This window comes from Xiphophorus maculatus, chromosome 16 (assembly GCF_002775205.1).
Source record: "Xiphophorus maculatus strain JP 163 A chromosome 16, X_maculatus-5.0-male, whole genome shotgun sequence".
NCBI lineage: Eukaryota > Metazoa > Chordata > Actinopteri > Cyprinodontiformes > Poeciliidae > Xiphophorus > Xiphophorus maculatus.
The window spans coordinates 16,978,489-17,002,315 of NC_036458.1; the positions used below are offsets into that span (position 1 = coordinate 16,978,489).

General features: G+C 41.6%; 1 protein-coding gene across 1 annotated transcript; it reads left to right on the plus strand.

The window, feature by feature from the left end:
• Positions 1–2,472: 2,472 nt before the first annotated feature.
• Positions 2,473–23,090, plus strand: LOC102227445 (sphingosine kinase 1-like). Its single transcript, XM_014471762.2, has 5 exons — positions 2,473–2,994; positions 12,138–12,287; positions 15,798–15,892; positions 16,247–16,362; positions 17,556–23,090. Exons 1-5 carry the CDS (start codon positions 2,568–2,570, stop codon positions 18,460–18,462), a joined length of 1,695 nt encoding a protein of 564 aa, XP_014327248.1. The 5' UTR covers positions 2,473–2,567; the 3' UTR covers positions 18,463–23,090.
• Positions 23,091–23,827: the final 737 nt, after the last annotated feature.

Consider the following 23,827-nt stretch of genomic DNA (forward strand, 5'->3'; position numbering starts at 1 on the left):
CACGTGGTTTATTACGTTTCTTATAGGGAAAAAAATCTATTTAAAGTTGCTACTTTTTCGCTTTATATATATGTGTAACCTATATAAAATTGCATTTAATCTCATTTGAGTGCCCTACATTTTTACTGCAAACTATTTATTATTTCCGTTCTACTGCACAATAATGCACCACTTTTCTGTTTGTTTGATACAAACAGAAAGTACTAATAAATAAATTGTTCATCTCTAAATGTGTTTCTTTATGAGGACTTAAGTTAATTTTTAATTTTATCGTTCTCTGCAAGGGTTTTCTTTAGAGTTTGCAAGATTTTCCATCTCAATTTAACGCTTTCTGTGTTCTTAAGCCTGCTTCAGTGTGATTAATGTGAACAGCATTATTGACGTTTTGCCAAATATTCTCAACTGCAAGGTCTGGACTTTGACTGGGCCATTCTTGCACACATGTGTCTCTCTGGCTGTATGTTTATCCTCTATCCAGCTCTGTCCATATTCTCATTAAACTGAGAATATGATCTGTCTTTGAAGAAAATCCCCCCAATAGCCTGATGCTGCCACCACCATGTTTTGCTGTGAACATGCTTCTAACGAGTATGCATTTAATGAGTTTGCAGCGCACAGAGAAAACCTAAAGAGAACGTGTGATCAAGTGGTGTTGATCTACTTATTGTAGTTTAAATGGAGTAGCAGCTGACTGTTGAGGGAGGAAATAAATTAAAGTGCAGAACAGATGTCCGTTAGACAGAAACAAGCGCAGTGCGCTGGACAATAAATGCTCCACCTTTGCGTTATTAATCTCACCTCAGATGACAAAAGCCAAATATACAACATATAATTACACTGCTTACGCTAACGGTGGTCTAAAAACGAAACCAGTAAAAACTTAAATGTCGGGTTCCCTCCTCACCCTCGTCTTGATAAGTACTGAGAGCAGTTCGCTGGTTTCGTATCCAGACTGGTAAAGCGCAGCTGACCACTTGGTGACAGTTTCAGCTTTACGCACAGAGAACATCGCGGAGCTGACTATCGATCAATATAAGAACAATTTCTGTCAGAGTATCACCTCTGATCTGGACCCTTCAACGGACCAGAGGCTTTGGAGCGTCTAGCGCAGCTGATCCGCTTCTGCGGGGTTTTTCTCCCGCCGAGGGGAGCGAGTGCAGAATCAGGTAACGATCGTCATTTGGCGAAATGTTACCTGATTTCAAAAACGTTCTCGCTGCAGAGAAAAAGCTAAATGTCTCGTTTGATGACTATAGAATGGAAATAAAATGATTTTTTTTTTCTTTGACGGACAACGAAAAAACTCTAGCGCGACCTCTGTTCCAAACTACGAACATTATCGCCCCCACCCCCTTCTTCAGTTTTTTTTTTCGTAAGATCAGTACATAACTTATTGGCGTTTTACCATCACCACCAGGTCTGAAGTGTGCTTTAGCCTTTGAGTTGCACCACAGCGCAGAATGGTTGAAACATCCAGGAGAACAGCGCCAGCTTGCTTTTATGAGTATTAGCATCATGGAGCAGCTGATCGCGGTGACAGAAACGTAAACAATTGGAGGGAGGAGAGAGATGTGCATTTTGTTGCTGGAAAAAACATGAACTATTTTGAGTTTCGGTGGCCAAGTCCGACTATTATAAGCAGTTCTGGGCTTGTTTTTTTCTAAAATCACTTGCAAATTTAATGAGTTACTTTTCAATGCAAGTTAGTTACCTTCCAAATCAAATCTTCAGTTATCTAATTAGTGTATTTTTCGTACTATAAGCCGCTACTCCCCCGTTTGAATTATGCGGCTTATAGCCCGGTGCTTTTCTGTGGATTTTTCTTCAACCACCAGGGGGCTCTTTAGCAGGAAGTGAATCATTGGAAGTCAAACTTGGAAATCAAAGAAGAAAGTGTTCATTTTCATTTAGAACAAGCACATGCTAGCAGCAGGCACGACCGAGAACTGTTTTCAAACTCATACCCTCTCGTCATGGAAACCACACAAAGAAGTTCATATGATGCAGCTTTTAAGGTGAAGGATATCGATCGATAGCCGCTTCCGCGTTGGAGACGGAGGGCTGCGTCTTTAACAGCAGATTTATTTTCCTTGTGGAAAACCGTGAGCGGTGGAGATACCAGCGGCTTATATATTTAGGTTTCCATTAAAAAACAACAACTTTGTGGGTGCGGCTTATAGTGTGCTGCGCTCTGTAGTCCGGAAAATACGGTAAGTTACTTTTTCAAAGTAACTGCCATCACTGCCTAACTCCACTATTTAAAGATGCTTGGCGGGGGGGATAGGTTTGTAAAAAACCAACCATTTAAAACCTTATTGTTTCGTCAAACTAATGGCAGCAAGCAAAGCAGAGCAGGTGTAATTCTGAAGTATTCCTGAGGAAGAGGTGGGACAGTCTGCACGTCTCTCCTCCTGCTCCATTGCTGTAATTCCCCTCACGGACGGTAGGGGGAGGCGGTGAACCAGGCAAGCTGCACCCATCCCTGTTTAAACGGTCCCACGGCAGGCTGGCAGGTTCAGAGTGTACTCGGCACCGGCCTCCGGGACGCGTCTCACTCTCCATCCGGGATGGAGAAAGACGCCTCAGCGCCGGACCCATCCCGGCAGTGCAACGGGTTCTCGGGCGTGCTGTACGGAGAGTTCACCGACACTCTCAACGACGGGGTGCGCTACTCGGTGAGCCTGACGGAGAGCGCCCTGACCATCCAGAGGATCTCCTCGTCTCCCGACCGGACGAAGGTGGTGTTTAACTTGAGCGACTGCATCGGCTGTCGGGCGTATAAAGGGCCGGACAGCGCGGACATCGGCGCTTACTTCGCGGCTTATTTCTACCCGTTCAAGAGGCGCTGGATGAGCACCGGAGTGGCCCGGCAGAGGGTGGAGCAGTGCTTTCGGGTCGCTCTGGCGCAGGACCCGCTCGTCAACCTCCGGGAGGCTGAAAGATGGGCTCATGCCATCAGAGATGCCTCGGTGCTGCAGGCTCCTCGGAGAGACGGTGAGGAAACACAACACTCTGGATCCTGCAAACTTAAAATCTAACTTTAGATAATATATTTATTAATAGGATACATTATTTTATGCCCATGAAGCCAGACTCGGAGACTTGAACATAAAATAAAAGTTTCTCACATTTGTGTAATTTTCGATCTGACTCAAAATCTTCCTCCTTACTGGATACATTTGTTATTCAGCTAAAATCAGTATTATTTTAGAATTTGATGAGATTAATGTTTATGATGGACAGTTTATTTATTTTATTTTTTGCACACAGAATCTGAGAAGTGTCCATTTGCATTCAGCCCTTTAGTCTCCACCAGATTAGCACATCTATAGTTGTACAATTTTGTTCAATTTTCTCTGTAAAGTTGCTCAAGCTCAGTCAGATTTGATGGACGCCACTCTAAGAGATGATTTGCTCTGATGTAAGCCGCTGAAGCCCTGCCTGCATGATAGAGGACCTCGTCCTGCTGGAAGGTGAACCTCCAGCCCCATCTCAGTTTTCTGTCGCCGCTGTAGATTTCTTCCAGGACTGGCCCCTATTGATCTTCAACCGTCTTTCTTTCAACTCTGATCAAAAACATTCTTCTGCTACCATGTTTCACCACAGAGTTACTTTCTTTGTGGTGATGTGTTAGCTTTTTTTTATTTTATTTTTTACCACATGCTATACGGCCTGTTAGCCAGTTTTTCTTCTCATCTGACCAGAATCTCATCTTACATGTTTGATGTGGCTCCTGGCAAACAGTATTTCTTAAGGAAAACATTCCTTCAACACGTTTATTTAGGTTGTTTTTTTTCTATTTTAATCCCTGTATTATTCACTTTCCATTCACAATTTATCACCACTTCATGCTTGGGTTTCACTTGAATTCCCTTAAAAATCCATTAAGTTTTGTGGCAACATGTTAGGAACCACATGGGGTATGAATACCGAACGCTAGCAAGGCACTGCAAATCTTATCGCTAGAAACAGGTTTGACAAAGAGGCAGAGGTACACATTCCATCCGCTCTCTAACCGGCTCTGCCTGCACGGGAGGGTGAAAATGAGCTCATCCAATAACGTCTGTTAACTACCGTTAACTGAACATTTCTTGCCAGTTCCCAAGCCTGAGGAGAGAAGGGGCTAAATCTGAATCTAGATCTGGATCAGCATCTGGAGTCTGCTGTCAAAGATCACCTTAAGCAGTTAGATCTTCAGCTGATCCTCTGTCCGCAGCAGAGTGTTAACAAGCTTCATTATTTCAGCTGAGTAAATTCCCAGTGAGACTTAACTCAGGTTGGGTGGAAAAAAAAAAAGTGACATCAAAACAACGGCTGTTTGTCATTTGCCTCCACAGCAGCCTCTTCTAATTGGGTATCATCCTGTCTTGTTCAGAGTAAAATGCCCGCAGTCTGGTTGGTTTCTCGTTACTCCGCTTTGGTAAACATTGACGATAGCGTAATAAGAAATGACGATAAACGACGCATCTATGTACAGTGCCTTGGAAAAGTAACACTGCTTGAGCTTTTCATAATCGGCGTAGGATTTTATTTGATAGACCTACACAAAGTAGTGAAGAAAAGGATGAGTTGTTTTGATAAATTTTGACAAATAATGTGTGCATCCCCTTTTATTATGGAAGAAAAACACTAAGAAGACCAAGGAGCACAGCAGACAGGTCAGTAGGAAAGCTATGGAAATACTTTGTAATGCATTTTTCAGTCTATCATCAAAAAATGGAGCTTCTGTTGACAGGGCTGGACTAGACAATTTGGGTTAGTCAAAACATATTGATCTAACCCAATATCCCAATAAAAATCCAAATCTTAATCCAACTGAGAACTGAGAACTTGTGGTAAGGCTTGAAAACCAATGTTAGCAGAAGACACTCTATCCAAACTGAGTGAGCCTCAGCTATTTCATATGGACACATGTTGAACAATCCACTTCTATGTTGTGTGTTTGCACATTGAGTGAGAATGAAATACATTGAATTTGTAGTTGTAATGTCACACAAAAGAAAACAAGCATATAAAAGGTACATTAATTCTGTTTACAAAGCTGTCTCCAATGCTGTTTATCATAGGGTGGGGGGCAGATTGCTAATACTCCACCCCAGGTCAGGAAATACACTTTTATATTTGTTTACACTATAAAGCAGGGATGAACTCAGGCGTTCAGGTCAGAGAAGAGGCGGATATTTGACTTGGCAGTGACCAATTGGGAATGTTGACTTGCCAAAGATGGGGGCAAGAATGAGCAGTGGGATGAGGAATGAGGTTGTGATCCTGGCAGCAGCCTCCAGGTGTACACTGCAAACACGGAGAGAGACAGACAGAGAGACGCTGGGAGCTGTGTGAGGAGGAACATCCAGCCAGCCAGCCTCCCTCCCTACAGTCCGTGGCCCGCAGGAATTTGAGATTCAGACCTGTGTGCCAGGCAGGCAGGCAGATGGTAACCTGTGAGGTTACCTGCCTCCCTCCCTGTCACTGTCCTCCCTCTGGACTCATCAAAGAGCTCCATCTTGGGAGGGCTTGTCCCTGTGCTACACTGCCTCTTATTCCAGTCTCCTTCTGAGCACAGTCTCTCAGCGATGATGGGATCATATGATTAATTCATAAGCTTGTTTTAGCTCTTCAGATCCGCTGTTTAACGGAATGTTTTATTCGCTTTAAATGAGTTCTATTTTCCTAATGAATGAACCAGAATTGTCCTTTTTACTTGTCACAGAGGTTGCATGAAAGTCAGCGAGACTCACTAATCCCTCACGGAGGACTTCCCTCAAGTTAATTGCATGTCATCTCATCTGGGGACTGCAGATGGAAAGGTTGGATTAAAAGTGAAATTACTGCGCAGGCTTGGTATTTAGGGAGACGAGTTATCAAGGGTGACGTCATTACAAATATGATGGAATTATGAGATGTAACTCTCCTAATTTAGCCTGCGATATGAAATCCATTCAGAAGCCGCTTGGCAGTTGAATTAAAAGAGTCGCAGGCAATGACGTCCGTGCCTTGCCTCGCAAAAGTATTCACACCCTGGAATTTCTTTCACTGTATGTCACGTCGAAACCAAAAATGCCTTATAGGGGTTTTTTTTGGCGATACACCAACTCAGAGTAGTGCATGATTGTGGAGCGACGTAAAAATACATGCGTTTTTCACAAGTAAAAGTCTGAAAAGTGTGGCATAAATTTGTATTCAGTCACCTGAGCCAATCGATAACTTTCTGAACGACCATTTGCTGCAGTGACAGCTGAAATAGCCTTTTGGGGTGTTTCCCTATGAGCTTGGCATACTGTTACTTCCACATGAAAATTCTCTGGAACGTTTCAAAGTCTAAATGTCTTAAAGCTGAAAAGAATCTGATGCACAAATAATTTTGCTGGTGGCAGAGCCCACATCACAGAGAGAAAATAAAAGAGCTGTATGCCCCCACCTTTAAAATGAGTGTTTTTCCAGCTGCCTCAGGGTCAGGTGTGCCTGTCACTGAGCGAGCCTCCTGGGGAGAAGCGGGGGGGGGGGGGGGGGGGCACTCTGCTGAAGATGCTGTGGCTCATTCAGCAAGGAGCTAAAATGCGTCACCAGGCGACCTTTCACCCCAGCCAGCATCTCAGTCCCAGCGGAGCGTTCGTCTTGTTGCTCCGTGACACATGGATGTGATGGCCTGTCAACTCCCGCTCGCGCCGCCACCGCCCAGCCCCCCTCTCCTGGTGCTGTCTCTGCGGGCAGCGGTGTTTATTCTCCGCGGGCCTCCTCCCCTCCTTTTCAGCAAACACTCAGACAGCGGCTTGTTTGCAGTCTGAATATAGCCGTCGCTCCCGAGCAGGAACACTTTCACAGAATATCTGCTTTTGTTCCAGCAGTTGTCTCGAATGCTTCCCGTGTTTTAATAAATCCCACTTGTGCCGGCAACATAGGGCTTTATGTGGAATGGTTGTAGCGGTTGCGGCAACAATAAAAGTTGTCAGAAAGCCACTTGTTTGCTCTGACGCATTGTCACATCCAGTCTGCCTGTCACCTCACTATGTGTGTGTGTCTTTACTTTCTTGCAACTGTGAAATGCACACATCACTGCAGAAACTTTATGTGCCAGCTTGATGGACAGGATGTGCTTGCAGGTTTATGACTTCTTCCCTGAGACAGATTTCACATACACAGCACGTACTGACTCTGACAGAGAGAAATCTATGAAAAGAACTTTACTTACTGAGAGTTTGATATTGTTAGCAGTATTTCAAACAAGGTAGGATGATGATAACATTAAATATGAAACTTAGGTCTTCAAAGGTCTCTATACCCTTTTTACTTTTTTCATATTTTGGCATTTTACAGTCAGACTAACACAACATCATGCATGTATTCAGTCCACTTTACTGAAATACCTCTAAATAAAATCCAGTGTAACCTTTCAGAAGTAATCCAATTAGCAGAGTCCCGGTAGCAGAGTACGGGGCACAACTGTGGTCTGCTCTGGTCAGATGAGACAAAAACTGAACTTTATGGCTAATACAAAGAATGCAATATAGAGTTTTGCCAAGATCTGAAAATCTATTTAGCTGGTTTATTGAGGAATCCTCACCTGATGACCTACACCTGTGGGTCTCATATTTCTTTCTTCTATGAATTAGTCAGATTGAGTAACCCCACAGTCAATTGTATCCCCAACCATGCCCATTAACGGCTGTTCTCCGACTATTTTGTAACTTGCTCTTGACTCTGAGCCAGATTTTATTTAGTGCCTCATATGGAGCCCCAGGGGTGTTGTTTTACTAAATTTGGGCTCAAGGCGACCTTTAAGAACTTCTTATAAATTTACAAACCAGCCACTAAGGCAGTTTTACCACCATTGAAGAATTTAAGGTGACTTAAATAATTGAAGGTCTACAAATTCTCTTTAGCGCTTGCTCCCACAATGCGCTGTCTATTTACCTAAAGCTCTGCCTTGGAGCTTCAGGTTTCCGTCGAGCCCCTAATCGAGCACCCTTCCCCTAGCCTTGAACACGCAGCTCCTCCAGACTAGCGGCAGCAGCAATTAGCAAACACCTGGTGGAACTGTGTGGCTGCTGAGCTAGTGAAACAAACTACCTCTGAGGCCGTTTCTCTCATTAAAGAGAAACAGCAAGACATTGTTGTGGTGATGTGCTGAAGGGCACGTGTCAGAAAGGGTGGGGGATTCTTAAAGAGACAGAGGCCAATTTCAAGGCGTCAGATATGACTATGATGCAAAGTCAAATTTCTTTTAAGTTGTTTTTCTATATATACGTTTTCATAAGAACTGAAGGCAATATAAAGATACAAGAAGCCCTCGCCACCCTCCCCCTCCAAAGAACTTAAACTTTGTCATTTCAGTGCTTTATTATGAAGTTTTTTTGAATGGATTTCACATCCTTTTGTTTTTACACCTATGACATGAAACATTTGCTGATTATCTGAAATCTATTGATACCACAGAGCTTATATATATATATGAATACATGTTGTTCTTATTATCTTTATTAGGTTATTATCTTCTGGATGCACTTCTGAGACATTGGGGTTAAGGTTATGGTCACTGTGATGTGTCATGTCTTCAAATATGTTCTTGATCTAGCCCTGTAGAAATCAGGGAGTTATAAAATAATAATCTGCTTGGTGGTTTATGAAATCTGCACAGTGGCTGACCTTAATCTCTCAGAGATGACAGACTTATAAAATTCTCCAAGTCAGCGTTTGGCTTGAAATGCTTATAATGGTGAAAGTGTACAAACCTCTAGAAGAAGAGTTTATTGAAAATACAAAAAAGGCAGCTTTGGTTTTAGTCTAAAGAACAAATGTGGTTGAAAAGTGAAAGGTGAATGACCTTTTCTTGGCTCTAAATAGGGGTGGAATATTACTTAAGTTGATAAAGTGTGCTTACTATGCCTGACTTTAAATGACTTTGTTAAGAATAAGTTTGAACAGTGGATATGGTGAAAAACATCATAGCTTCAGAGTTACCTTCAGTCATGACCCTATCATTTCCTATGAATTTGTGGAAAATTCATATAAAGACAAATTCTTTATGTGACTTGTAATGAGAGGTTTAGATTGTTGTTCTGTTTAAGTAGAAATAATGTGATGTTATTAAAGTAATAGAACAATCTTTTTTAAAAAAATGGAAAAACAATAAACTGCCTCAGTAAAAATACTAAACCATATTTTTAAGGCTACTAAATGTTAGTAGCCTTAAAAAAGTCTGATTCCCAATCCTGAGGAAGGTACAGAATTTATTTTCCAGACGCACATAGGTTTGTTTCGTACTGTTCAGGTACAAATGTTGGAGTTACTAATGATCCTCTGACTGTGTAGAACTGCAGAAAATGTTCTTTTTCAGTACTTCCCTTTGAACCTAAGATACCATTTGGTGAGGATATCTTTGGGCAGACATTGCAGCTTTTTAACATACTCTATTCAGTATTTTCTTTCTTCAAAGTTAGTAAAACTTTTAAGGACAGTTTCTTCTTTTCCATGTCTCTGATAAAGTCCCAAGAGAACTATTCAGCTTTCATAACTCATGGCTGCTTACATTTAGATCCAATTGATCAGAATACATATAAGAATGCTTTGTTGTAATACCCAGATGTATTGTGTTTGGAGGCTTGAGGAAAAATCCTATTCAGTTGGTTTTTTGGAGGGTTTTTTGCACTAAAAACTTCAAAGCAATACTTTTTTATGGCAGTACATTTTGGTCAATACCAAAAAGTTGAGATCAGTGTTTCAAACGATTGTTGTTCCCATTAAAATTGATTTATCAAGTACAGAACCTTTGATAGGTGCAGATTATGTTAAAATAACGTTTCTCTGGCTGATCTCTTATTTGTTATCCGTACCAATCCACGAAGGATTTCATCTGACTTTGACCTTTTCATGACAGTGTGCGGATTTTTTTAATTGGATGCTTTTCAGTTCAGTTCACTTGAGTGCAAGACCTCAATCTAAAAGCTGGTTGACCTTCAAAAGCTGCTCTCCACTCGATTCTGGAAGTGCATGGATCTTTTTACGATTGAAAGCCACATTGTGCAGGGATGCGACTAGCAAACAATAGTGGCATCCCTGTGTGAATGAATAGAGGTAGATTGGTACATGCCTGTGTGGTTTGGGGACTCTCACCACTTCCTATTGGGGTTACTCTTGTCTTGTTTGGAGGCATTTCCGATCATAGTTTGTGTTCAGTCATTCCGGTTCTAATTGAATTTGGCAGCTGGTAAAAAGGTACCAGATTCCTTGTTGAACAATGATGTGGACTGTCCGGTTAGAAACATTTCACCCAGATTACGCTGGACTGTCAAAAATAATTACTTAAAGCATTCCTCTCAGATCTACAACTTTATATTATCACATTATATACCTTCAGAAATGGATCAGATTCAAACCAAAGTCAGCGTCATCTCCAATCAAAATTTTATGATAGAAATAAATACTGATGTTTTTTGCCTTCTGTCCTCAAATGAGATTTTTCTATCCGGATAAAAGGCATTTTCTGAAAACTTTAACCCCTGGAAGGAAAGCTTGGCTCCACATGTACTTTTCGAGGAATCTCATTGAGGCATCTAACATAGCTTTAGAAAAGGCTGGATTTGTACAAACCAAAAAGGTGGATTGCATTATACATAGGCAATGGAAGGAAGTTGGCTTTTCCTTCAGGGCTTAGCAAAAAACCACAGCTGCATAAGTTCCTTCATTTAAGAACAGAACTCTGCCCTCTTCTTGCTGCTTTGATGTCATATATACAGTTTGTTAAAGATGAGCAATCAATTTCACCTGTCTGAAAAATAACTGAGTCTGGAGTCAGTATGTTTTTTAAGACAAAACAAGGGCAGACTAAAACACTGGAATGGAATATTTTTCATTCCAATAAACACTGAAACCCAGAGATGTCACTCAGCGTTCATGCCTGTGGCTGACTACAGAGTACACTCACCAGTCACTTTATTAGATACCCCTTGCAAGTACTGATTGGACTCCCCCTTAGCCTTCAGAACTGCCTTCATCTTTGGAGCATAGTTGCAACATGGTCTTTGACACATTCCTCTGAGATTTTGATCCACATTGGCATGACAGCGTCACACAGATGCTTCGCCTATTCATCCATGATGCAAATTTCTCATTCAACAAATGTGCTCTACTGGGAAGCCATTGAAACCAATCTTTTTTCATTCTCCTCTGACAAGAAGATGACTGTGCACAGCATATCAGCAGTTTACCATAAACCTATCACTTTAAGATTCCTTTTAACCCCATTTCTGTCAAACTCTGATGCTTGGTTTGAACCTCAGCGGTGCTGAGATTCATTAAGTTGCAGCTGATTTACTACCATTGGCACTGATGCTGTCAATGTGTACATGCGGTGTACATAATTGATCCCCAACTGTTGTAACAAGGAATTATCCTTGTAGTATAATTCATCATCACTCTGCAGCACTGTCCACAATTGAAGAGGGTCCAAGTGATCCATTAGTTTTTAGCTGAAAGGCTCAGACAACAAGGTTAAGTCTGTTTTTATCTGAACTACCTCAAGTGTGCAATGATCCACATTTAGTGGACCTTCATAATAATATTAAAACATTGATTTTAGCCAATCCAATGTTTAAAATAGGAAAGAGAATACAACTTACCCCTCTGGTTGTCTGTTTGTCTGCATAACTCGTAAAACAGCTACTGCAAAATCGTCAATCAACCAAATGTCCAGATGTCTCCATAACAATATATTCTCTGGTACAGTAAAGTTTAAACAATTAAAACTGAGTGTGGTTGTTTAATAGGTCACCACACAGACTGAACAGGATAGATTTTGTTTTTCCTCCCATTGATTTGTGTTTCTTCGAAACATGCAGCTGCAAGCAGCCGTTTGCTATAGTCAGGGAATAAAAAGTTCCCGGCATTGATCATAAATAATTGGTAAGATCCTAAATAAAATGCATGTGTAAGCCTTCTCTCTTTGCAGCGTCACATTAAAATTGAGCACTGTCAGTCTCGATGCTCGCCCAGCCGACAGATGAGAAGTTCTTACAATTCTTTCCCCTCACGCTGCATTTCTATGTATATTTTCAGAGGAGATGGCTCTTCTTCTTTATTCTTTAAGATATTCTTCTCATCCTCTTTATTCTGACTCACATCACCCCGTTTCTGCCTGTTAGGTGTGATGTACACGGAGCTGAGGAGACCTTGCAGAACCATGATCCTGGTGAACCCCCACAGCGGACGGGGACAGGCTCTCCAGCTGTTCACTGGCCACATACAGGCCATGCTCACTGAGGCCTCCGTTCCCTACACGCTCGTCATCACAGGTCAGTCATAAATATGTTCCCCGCATGCGTCCCGTTTATCGTCTTCGTATAAAACAGAGGATTAAACGTCCCGCTACCTCGTAGCGTGATCAGTCTGAGAACTGGGTCATGCTGCGAGTTGCGCACGCACTAACATGAGCCGAACCCATGATGCTTCGAAGCAAGTTTTAATCTCTGCAGGAATTATGCATTGTTTTTGTGATTCTCAAATTCAACAAGGCATGTGCTCACAGACAACATGAGCATTAAATTCTCATTCTACTCGTGCCATCTGCTGCACATTCAGCATGATTTGCTAAAGCTTCTCAGTGACCTTAACCAGTATTGTGGCTGTTACTGTTATTCTAGGCTATTTTCACCACAAGGAAGCTGTTACTCTGTACAGGTTTTAATGCCACGTTTGGAACCAAATGGCTCACATTTCATCATTTACCCAATGTCACGTCAAAGTGTTCAGAGAGCTCTTCAGTTTTTCTTGCATTGCGTTGTGTTACATCCACAATATTCATTGGCTTCTATTGAGATTTTATGTGATAGACCAACACAGAAATATGAAGTAGCAGAAAAACAGTACATAGTTCTCAACAGGGTCAGGTTGGGGCTGAAATTCATACCGGGAGCTCGGTTTGGAGAGGCCTTTTATTCGAAATCACAATGGACGAAAGTGGAACCATACTTTTAAAACAAAAGAGCTTAATGAGTTGTATATAACAGCCAGGGTTTTTCGATAATCAGAGCTTTGTGTGTGTATGTATTTAATGTCAAAATTAAAAATCAGTGAGCAAAATTGTATTATACAAGTGGCTTATAAAAATAATAGCACAAACATGAAACAACCTCCAAATCTATACAGACCTTTTACATCATGAAGGGAAATGAACATGTTTTAGATCGTTTTCAGATCTCAAAGTCGAGTTTGGACCTCGATCCGTTGATCTTTAGACATTATTTGTTTCCATATATGTATTTTACTGACTTTATTTGTATTTTTCTTGAGCTGGTAAAGAAAACATATATTAATAAAAAAACATATCAGGACAACTAGATGTATAGCCTGCATATTCAGATATCTTCATTGCTTTGAACGCAGACTTTCTCCTAGAATGTTTTTATTTTCCCTTAAGTAAACGTGTGCTTGTTTCTGGTTAACCATAATGGATTGATTTGAATCCATTAATCAACCAGATATCTGCTTTAATGTGTCATTCTGTCTCCACTTCAAAGATATTGTGTTGATCCATTCCATTGTGGTTGCAATGTGAGAAAATGTGGGGGAAAAAAACGTAACTTTGAGAAGAATTGTATTTCTTCCTCTGCGCCCCGCATACTTACCCCCTTGGTTAAGACCGACCAGCAGTTTGACAGGTCTGAATATGCTGTCTCCTTTTGGATCAGCTCGGCATTATGCAGCTGAATCTCTGCTGCAGCTCACAGTGAGATGGATTATGACAGCGAATGCAGCAGAGCGCCGGAGCAGAAACTCTGCTTGTGTGGTTTTGTCTCTTTGAGAAAGTACGCTGGCATGCTCGCACATACTTAACGGGCTCCTGGGAACCTGAAGGAGGGTCAGCAACTGGATGGAGATGAAAACACAGAGCCTAATTACTGAGGCCAACGAAGAGGAACAGAGATGGACGTAAAGGAAGGGGAATATTATACGGGGCACTGAGGCCTCAGAGTGGGGTGAACCGTCATGTGCCGGTACAACCAACAGTAGTCCACTTTACTCGGCGTACGCCTTTATGATGAGTGTATCAAACTGCTTTTGCCTGAGGATGGACAAGCTCCATCGTCAAGGAAACTCCTGTTGTGTCGGCCTGTACATTTTACATACTGTATGAAGCACTGAGTGAACCAGTTTTAGTCTTTACCTGGGATAACCTCGGAAAAAGGCAGAAGGCATTAACATAATAAAGCAAACTGCGGCTTTTAAAAAGAAAGGACGGGAATTTGACCCAGATTTTAGGTGGTTTTATCTTTGTTTTCACACAGAGAGTTTTGCATCTCATGGAAGATTAGACAGACAGCTTAAAGATTGTAATATTAACAGCGTAACAGTAAACAGCCTTTGCCTTCAGATTTAATTCATGCAAAAGGAGCCCTGCGATACTGTAATGTACATAGATATACTTTTCAGTTAGCAGACAATATTTTTGTTTTTGTTCTTAGTTGATAATCATATTTTCTCAGAAGATTTTAAAAAATTTTTAGTCTTCATTATGCCAGTTATCAAAATGAACAGTAGAAAGCATGATATGTACAGTACCTCTGTCAGTAATGAAACTCTATATGTTTCACTTTTTTGATTAAATTACTGACTTAGATGACTATTTTAATTATCTTAGTTGCTGGCGAAGGTTTGCTGGACGACCTCTGCGTCTTTCTGTATATGAGCCATTCATTATGTGAAAGAACCCTGGACTAAAGTATCAGGCAGTTCCCAAAATATTGGTTTTTGCAGCAGCAAACCTATGAGAAACCTATGAAAATTAAATTTATTTTACCTTTGCTTCTCATTCAACTGCATGGAAAGTGCTCTACAAATACATCGAAGTTGAGGTCTGATTTTGACCCGACGATATTCATAATTATGACAAAAACCATATGAAAAACATAACTGGAATTAAAAGAAGTTGTAGTTGTATTTTGCAGTGATTGTATATGTTGTCTTCCGATGACCTTTTCAATAAGTAAGTATCTGGAAAGTAAAGCATCGGTCTGGCTGGCTAAAAATGCTGAGTCAGCTGTGCAGTGCAGTTACTCTGGTCCTGTCAACACAGCACTGCAAAACCACCTCTAGTCCGTCCGGCAGACAGCAAACAAACGGCACAGAGGGGTGAGGTGACGGGGTAAGAGGGGAGGGGGCGAGGGCATGTAAAGTTTGAGCAAAGTAAAAGCAGAGAGTTGATCAATACTTCAGGAGGTATATTTTCCATCATAGTGGCAGCACATCGGTGCCTCTTAGCTGCATGTCTGCCGTCCTTCCCCTCCTCCCCCACCTACCCCTGTCTCCCTCTCTAAAGCTGTTTCCATTTTCTACACGCGACTACACTGGGGAGTCTCGGCTGGCAGGACTGTAGACTTTAATGCTGGCAGGGATGAGCCCACAGAGAGCCCCAGTGCAGAGACCAACTCAAGGACGCTGCCAATAAAACTAGGCTGAACAAATAGCTCACTTCTCCAAAAGCACATTTTACCAACACGCGACCACATGCTCCCCGCGCTCTCGGTCACAGATGTTTGCAGGCTGTCTAAGCTGCCTCAGAGCTGCTGAGTAGCCACTGGATGAGTTAATGTGATATGTCTGGTCCGATAAGAGGAAATTGAATCCCTTCTCTGCCTAATCTCCCTGATCCCACTCCAGAGCCTGCGGTGATGAAGGGAACGTGTCTGTTTTTTTTTTCTCTCTCCCTCTCTGCCCTTGCTGCTTTTTATCATCATTTTTGTCACTTTGTCCCACATTTTCTGCCTTATCTCGCAGTTGACGCTTGCATTTCTTCTGTTCGTTAGAGCACCAGAACCACGCGCGGGAGCTGGTGAGGAACGCCGACCTGACGCAGTGGGACGCGCTGGTCATCATGTCTGGTGACGGGCTGCTGTTTGAGGTACGCGGCCCACTTCTGCTCTTTAACGATGAGAGTTGTTAATGAGTGGGTGCTGGATCGACCTCCAAAACTCTAGCTTCTATTTATGGCACTTCTTGGAACAGAAATATAAAATTTTAATTTGGTCTCAAACATGATAAAGGAGATCAGGTGCTGGGGCTCTTGCATGGGGAAAAAAACAAAACAAAAACTGCAGTCGTCCAGAAAGTATTTTTGTCCTCAGCCACAGCACCATCTGGTCACCCTGGTAGTGCCACACTACATACAAATCAGCATGTTTCTGTCTCTTCCAGATATACAACTTCTTATTTTTGAGCCAAAGCTAAATTTTGGTCATCTCTCTTGTTCATTCAGGTGATAAATGGTCTGATGGAGCGGGAAGACTGGCAACAGGCCATCCAGACTCCTCTAGGGATGCTACCAGGTGGCTCTGGCAATGCCCTGGCCGCATCCATCCACCACTACTCGCAGTGAGTCCATCTTTTAATGAGTCATTTAAATGCATAGGCTAACGGTGCAAAAGACGAGCCTTCGTTAGTTTATAGAAGACAATTTGTCTCCTTCCTGTGTAATTAGAGCAAAGGCTGACTGGGCTCATCATTCCTCGGGAGAGAGGACTTACTGGGACTGTTTTGTTATGCGCCGAGAATTCATTTCTGGTTGCATAAACTCTCTAAAGCAATGATGCGAGGGGTTTAGGAAGTCGTGCATTATGTTGACCCAGCGCATGTCCAGGTTATCATCCCCTTCTGCCGCCTGGTTGTTGGCACAGTTTCAAAGAGCCATCACTGGTGAGCCAAAAATGTCATGAGCGCATCTGCTTTACGAGGTGTTAGGACTTTGGATGACTCCGAACCTACTGCTGATTTATGGACTTGTTTATGTTAATGAGCATGTAGATGTAAGAAACATTTTCATCAGCTCCTGCAACACTTCCAACCTGTGGATTTGGACTACATAAACGTTGTTACTTCTCAGAAGCTCTAATATCCTTCTCCCTCTATTGTGTATCTGGCTCTTGTTTCGTTGGCATAGAAAACACAGGGAAACAAATCTGCAGCATCACATTATTGTGCATTTGACAAAGATCTCACATGCTATTTATACCAATTTTGATCTATTGCTATGTAGCTGGCTCAAATATCACAGCAATGACCAAAGAATAAGATTACTTATGTCAATCAAGGTCATAAAATAACATCTTCACAGAAGAAGAACTTTTTATGACTAAGTCTAAAACATCCACGGAGTCAGTTTTGAAGTGATCTGGGAGGAGAGCAGTTATTCTGTGCGAAACGTCCGATTCATATGTTCTTGTCCCGTATAAACTGAATAGTATTGCAAAACACAAAACGTGGTTCATCTGCACATGTTGGGTATTTACCAACTGTGATAGGCTTTCAGTTGAGTTTGTGCCTTAAATACAGTCCTAGTTTTATCTTTAATTTACTTTAAGAAGCATAAAATATATTTCTCTGTAAAATAAAAATAAAAATACTGCACTATTAGCCATGATGGTGGTTTTATTACAATAAAATGTTTGGTACAACTCTTAGTTTAGTTTTTGTATAGTTAAAGAATAAAGTATTCAGTCAAAAAGCTGCATTATTTAATGTGCTTCTGTATTTTCTGTCTTATCTTGCTTCCTGTGACGATTCAACAGATCGCCTCCTGCCTGGAATGAGGAGCTGCTCCTGAGCTGTGGCTTCATGCTGTGCAAAGGTCTGGTTGGTTCTCTTGACTTGGTGTCGGTCCATTTGGCCTCCAGTCAGCGCCTCTTCTCCTTCCTCTCTTTGGCTTGGGGCTTTGTGGCAGATGTGGATATCGAGAGCGAGAAGTACCGTCATGTTGGGGCTATCCGCTTCCTAATGGGCACCCTGGTGCGTCTGGCCTCACTCAGAGTATATCAGGGCAGGTTAGCATACCTGCCAGCTAAAGAGATACCAAAACCTCCAAACGAAAGGGCGAAGGCGACCCGTCCTCCTTTCACACCTCAGCAGCCATCTCTCTGTTCGTCCCTTCCTTGTCATCTCGTTCCCAAAGCTTCACCAAAGCAGAGCTCTCTGAAAAACTGCGTCGATACGAACCTGAACCAAAACTCCATCACCAACTCCTCCAACGTCATCACTAATATGAGGCCCGAGACGCATGGCAACAATAAGACTACGTCACCTACAGATTCTCTCCTCCCCAGCCTGTGCCAGCCGGTCCCTGAAAACTGGACGGTGGTCAATGAGGAAGACTTTGTTCTTGTGCTGGCTATTTGCCATTCCCACCTAGCAGAGGATCTGTGGACAGTGCCGGGAGCGATGGCGGATGACGGGCTGATTCATCTGTTTTACGTGACGGCGGGAATATCCCGGCCCGCGCTCCTGCGTCTTTTTCTCGCCATGGAGAGGGGTTCCCATTTAGCGTACGGTTGCCCCCACCTTGTGTACGAAAAGGTGAGGGCCCTGCGGTTAGAGCCCATCTCACAACAGGGCATGATCACCGTGGACGGAGAGGTGGTGGAATACGGCCCCATCCAGGCTCAGGTCCACCCCAGAATGGCTAGGCTTATATGCGGATGAACTTGTGCTTTACTTTATAGCTCTAGTTTGGCCTTTTATACTTATTGTCAGATTCTTTATGTGTGCTGTCTTCTCAGAAGTGCCAAAGACAATTAATCACCCATTGGAAATTCCTTTATTTTTCTACAGACAACCTGTCCTCTTTTTTATGGACTTCTCGTTCTCTCTCAGTGTTAGATTCAGGGTCAAAGCCATGGAGGATTGCTCTTACTTCTGGCTGGTCCAGGCTTAGAGAAATGAGATGGAAATGTATGTGCACAAAAAAAAGAAGCCAGATCTTTATGCATTTTTGTGCATACCCAAATGTGTGTATATGCGGGACTCTGCATGAGGGGCTTTGGCAGTACAGTGGCAGCACATTGCACTCTGCTTGTCGAACCTTATAAGCATGGCACATGTGAAGAGAAGCACGTTTTTCTTTCCCCGGGAGACTCCTGGAGAAAACCCGCCTCTTGCCCCGCTGTACCACTACAGGCCCTCAATCCCCTCGCCCTGGCCGCCGTCACCACCCTGACAACACTGCCTGCCCTTCAGCTTTGTAAGAAAATTGAGGAGATATAATCCCCCTGGGGATTTAGCTTTGACAGATCTTTAATCTTTGCTTAGTTTACATGAAAAGAAACTTTAGATTTGCTCATGTTAGAGCCCCACCTTTTCCTTCCTGCCAAACAGATTTTACCAGCTTACGCTACACCTTTACCACCGTCTTCTCCATTTCCCATACCGTTTCATCTCCAACCATCATTAAGCTGTAGGAATCGCCTCCACTCACACACTTTCTTCTCCCCATCCCTCCCACCCCCCCACCTCTTCTTATCCTCAGATCCTCACATACACACACATTCCCTCGCATCTCTACAGCACTTAGCGAGGGGGAGGGGCGCGATCTGCTACTGTGCATACGATCCCCTCTCTTTAAGATTGTACTCTCGCTCCCCACCAGTGGTTAACGAACCATCAGCACCTAATGTGTCCTTAATATGAGGGTTTGCATCGGCTAACGCACACTAAATAGAAAGTCGCCGTTTTTTAGGCACGTGAAAGCTCTTAGGTGTGTTTTCAAGTGGATATTAGGTTGGTCAAAGCACACTCGAGTGGATAAAGTGCAGTTCCAGACGGGCCCTGTTAGAGTTGCATATCGAGAGGCGTGTGATTGATGGAAGCCGGAGGGCGGCAGGTGTTTTGCTCCTCGGTGGCCGTCGGTGCTGTGGAGCAATTAGTGCACTGGAGCGGACCAGAGTGCAAATGTTAGCATTATCATCATGACCCCCCACCTTCCCCTCTTCACCCCCCATCCTCCTTCGCGCTCACACTCACACACCAGTTTACCTCAAGCAGATGCACAACTGTGCATCTGCAGCGTGTGCAGTTGAGGTGTGTCAGACCATTTTAGCAGGTCGTCCTTTAACTGTTATATTCTCAAAATAAAATACTGGTCAAACTGATGACAATAAAGTCCTTTCCTATGCTGACAGGAAAGAAAATATGACACTTTTGACTGTTCACTGGCTAGCGGGGGAACCATAAAGTGCTGATTTGTAAAAAAGTTTTAGGGCATCTGTCATTTTGAGTACGAAAAAGGTGATGCAGTCAGCTGGTAGTGCACTTAAATCTTCACCTGTTTTCATCTGTAGCTGGTGGAAGACAAAATACTCATAAGGGACTGCCAGCTGGAGAAGTTGGTAAGGTCTTGCTAACTGCTGTGTCTGTTCATACAGTAAAGAATTTATATGCCTTGGACTTTTTCACATTACAGTCCAAAAACTTTGAAGCATTTCTTTTAACATGATTGAAAGGAGAGCATAATTGTAAAGTGGATGGAAAAGGATGCACGGTTTTCAGTTTGCTTTACAAATATATTTTTGGCATACGCTTGTGTTTTGTAAATACCACACTTTGGTATTTACAAAACATTGTTGTAAATACCAAAAAAAAGAAAAATTTTGCCATTTTGCAGTACGTCTCCACTAGTTTTACACATCTAAGGAATTGGGGGTTGTGTGTTTAGAGTGATGTGCTGTATTAGTTTTTCAGATTGACCAAAGAGTTAAAATTATAGAGTTGTTTGACCAGAACACCGTCCTCCACAAGTTGACTTTGTTTAATAATTAAGTGGCATGTGAAGAGAAAAGTTGCACTCAGAGTAATAGAGCTGATGAATAACTAACTTTTTTTTTCTTTATTTGTAAAAACTTAAAATCAAATTATTATTTTCCTTCTACTTCACAATTCGAACTTCGTGATGGACTACCAGATAAAGTCATAAGAAAATCCTTTCAAGTTTCTTGTTCATGTGACAACATATGGAAAGGTTCATGCATATGAATTGTTTTTTGCAAGAGATTGTCTGTTTCTCAACCTGTAGTCAAAAGAAAAGGTTTTCAGATGGATCTACGCTGCAGATCAATCCAGGAAGGATTCTGATGCTGTTCCACCTTCGATAATTCGGGGTCTGTAGCACTTAGACATTAGCATACATGACTGTGAATTTATCATGTTCCTCTTCTAGATTTTCTAAACTTCACACGACTGTGGAGATCCATTCTCAAAAAGTAAATTATAGTTTATGAAACTTTGTTTTTTTCTAATTTACTTCAAGCTGCTTCTTTTGGGACGGTTGTGATGAGACTGTGTTATTTTCAAAAGTTGGCGTCGTGTAAGCCGTCACTTCGGTCGTTTTTGCGGACGTTGTTTTATCATGTAAACTGTGACCTAAATTGGTTCATAAAGTCAGTTATTATTACTATTCAGGCGTAGTGGAGCAAGTGACTGTGCCTTGTGTTATATGTCTCCTGCCTGCTAATAAAGCCCACCAATGCGAGCAAAGTTGCTTTTTAATATTTCAAATCAATCAAAAGAACAGTGTTATAACAGACTGGCTAGTGTTATTTTGGGGTAGTAGTTGTTGCACAGTGGTGAAAATATGTAAATTTCTTGACAGGTCCTGAAAATATATGACAACCTGACTTAGCTGATGATCAAATTGTGCTTCATAGAGTGTTAAATATACAGTAAAGGCAATTCTAAAACGTTATTTACCAAAGCTACCACTTCTCCCTACACCCTTTAAATGAAAAGTAAATAGCCAGTAGTGTGATGGGAGTGCTAAGTTATGAAGTTGCCCAGGCAGCACTTTCTCTCCCACTAATTGGTATTTAGAAGCAAACTGCCTTTAGCTCACTTTTTCATTAGCAACGTTAGCTCCAAAATTACCCATTCTGCATATTTATTAAAAATATATAGCTTAAATTAAGAATACCTTTTTATACATTATTCAGTTTGAGATTTTGGCTAGCTTAAGCATTACATTTCTAGCCCTGGTGATTATGTTTCAAAGTTCAACTTGGGTTTTACCGAGAGTCAGCATCTCAAAAACTCCCTCTCCTTTAAATAACTCGAGAAAGTCCTTGGAATGTCCTTGAATGTGGATATAATACATCTCTCTTCCATGACTTGGTTTTACATTCCCAGGTCTTTATTCATACTGCACAACGGTCCTGGTCACAGCCCATGCCCAACATACTGCACCCTCCATCATTACTGAGTTACCAGGCTGCCTGGAATGCATATCCTGTCCCATCCTGTCCTGTCCTGACCTGAAATTCCAGCTTTGCTCTTCATTATCTGCTGGATGAAGTCAAGATGAGCTATGCAAATGCCTTGTCATTGTTGCGGATTTTTGAAGTAAGAGGTCCCCCTGCTGGCCCGTAGGAGAACATACAGTGAGCGGTTTTATCTTGGAAAATTTCTCCGTCTGTTACACAACATGGTCTCCTCATCCTGCCACCTGTTCCCTCCTGTTTTATACTCAGATGCAGATTATTCTTTTACCACATAAAAATAGCAGCGAAAGACATGAAGTTTGTTATATTTAATGACATCCAGCTCATTGTATCCTTCAGAAACAACTTGATTCTTGTTAATAATGAACATGAAAACGGTGCGTGGCATTAGACTATTAATTTATGGTTCTAAACTGTTCAGTTCTACTGACTGTTGCTTTTTTTTTTACACAAATGTTAATACCCTTTGTTATTTTATTATTGATTTAAGAAAATAACATTAAAAAAAACCTCAATGATGTTTTTATTAAAATTGTTAACATTTAAAAATCTTTTTGTACCATGTACATGTTCAGCTTAAAATCGTTTTTTAAAAGTCATGTTTTGCTCTAGAGTTCACTGCTGTCATAAGCCTGAAATATGCGCAAATTTTCTGAAAGGTGTGTAGTCATTTCTTACAGTTTTTTGTGTGCAAGTAGAAGCTGATGTTTAGTGCAGTAGGTTGATGGTTTTGTGGACGTGGTCTTGTGTTAGAAGCCAAAAAGAATGCGGTTCTGTTTAGTGAATCGTGTGCCACCTGTTTGCAGCTTCTTCTTGTTGTTTTCTTCTTTGGATTAGGTGGAAATAAGAGGAAGGAGTTCCTGTGCCTTAGACTTTACACATGACAGCAGTTACATCATGCACAGATTTAAAGGCTTTGACTTGCACACGATATGATACAAACTCAAAACAGTATGTGTGTGTGTGTGTGCGCGTGTGTGAGTTTGGGTTGATGACCAGCCACACATCATGTACTTTTCTTTTCTGGAAGTTTTTATATCTTTTTTTTTTTTTTTTTTAAAGATCAATAAAAAAATGTAAACGATTCTTTGTGTTCCTGATCATGTTTTTTCATACTGTGTGAAACATAATTTATTCCAACTAACTATAGTCAATGCCTCTCCAAGCTTATCTTCAGGCTTCAAAAAGCATTGAAGTCTTAATAATAATAATAAAAAAGAGTTTTACTCTATAAGAAAAAGTTTATTGATGTGAGCCCACGGCAACTAAAAGAGATATTTGAAAATCTTATAGAAAATACAGTTGAATCAACATTATTCTGCACACCATTAATAAAAAATGTAAAAAACCTGCCAGTTGATTGAATGTATTGTTGCCGTTTTATTAACAATAGCATTGTTACCATTTAATGGTACAAATATATTCTTGATTTTATTTTATTTTTTCCCCTAGAAAAAAAAATCTAATTACTTTATAACCTCTTGGCCTCAAGCAGACCAATCAAGCCACTGGGGATGATATACAATCAGGCCATCAAGATCTTGGATATGAAGCCTATTACATTGCATCCATATCACATTCTTGTCTATGATGGATTTTGAATATATTTTAAAACTCCTTTCTTGTACAAGTAAAACTGAACCCTGACTGACATCAATTTGTGTTAAAATAAGGTAGCACACCACTCTGGTTTTATGGGAAGAGCTCAGATGTCCTGATAGAGGGCAAATCTCCATCGCAGTCTTTTACAGACCCTAACAAATTTACTTCCAGGGTACCTCTGTATTTGCCAGGAGAAAGAC

Excerpts from the sequence above, each read along its gene's own strand:
- LOC102227445 (XM_014471762.2), top strand. The coding sequence starts at position 2,568 with ATGGAGAAAGACGCCTCAGCGCCGGACCCATCCCGGCAGTGCAACGGG. Across the intron at positions 15,893-16,246 it reads GTGACGGGCTGCTGTTTGAG|GTGATAAATGGTCTGATGGA; the intron begins GTACGCGGCCCA and ends TTGTTCATTCAG. Across the intron at positions 16,363-17,555 it reads TCCATCCACCACTACTCGCA|ATCGCCTCCTGCCTGGAATG; the intron begins GTGAGTCCATCT and ends ACGATTCAACAG.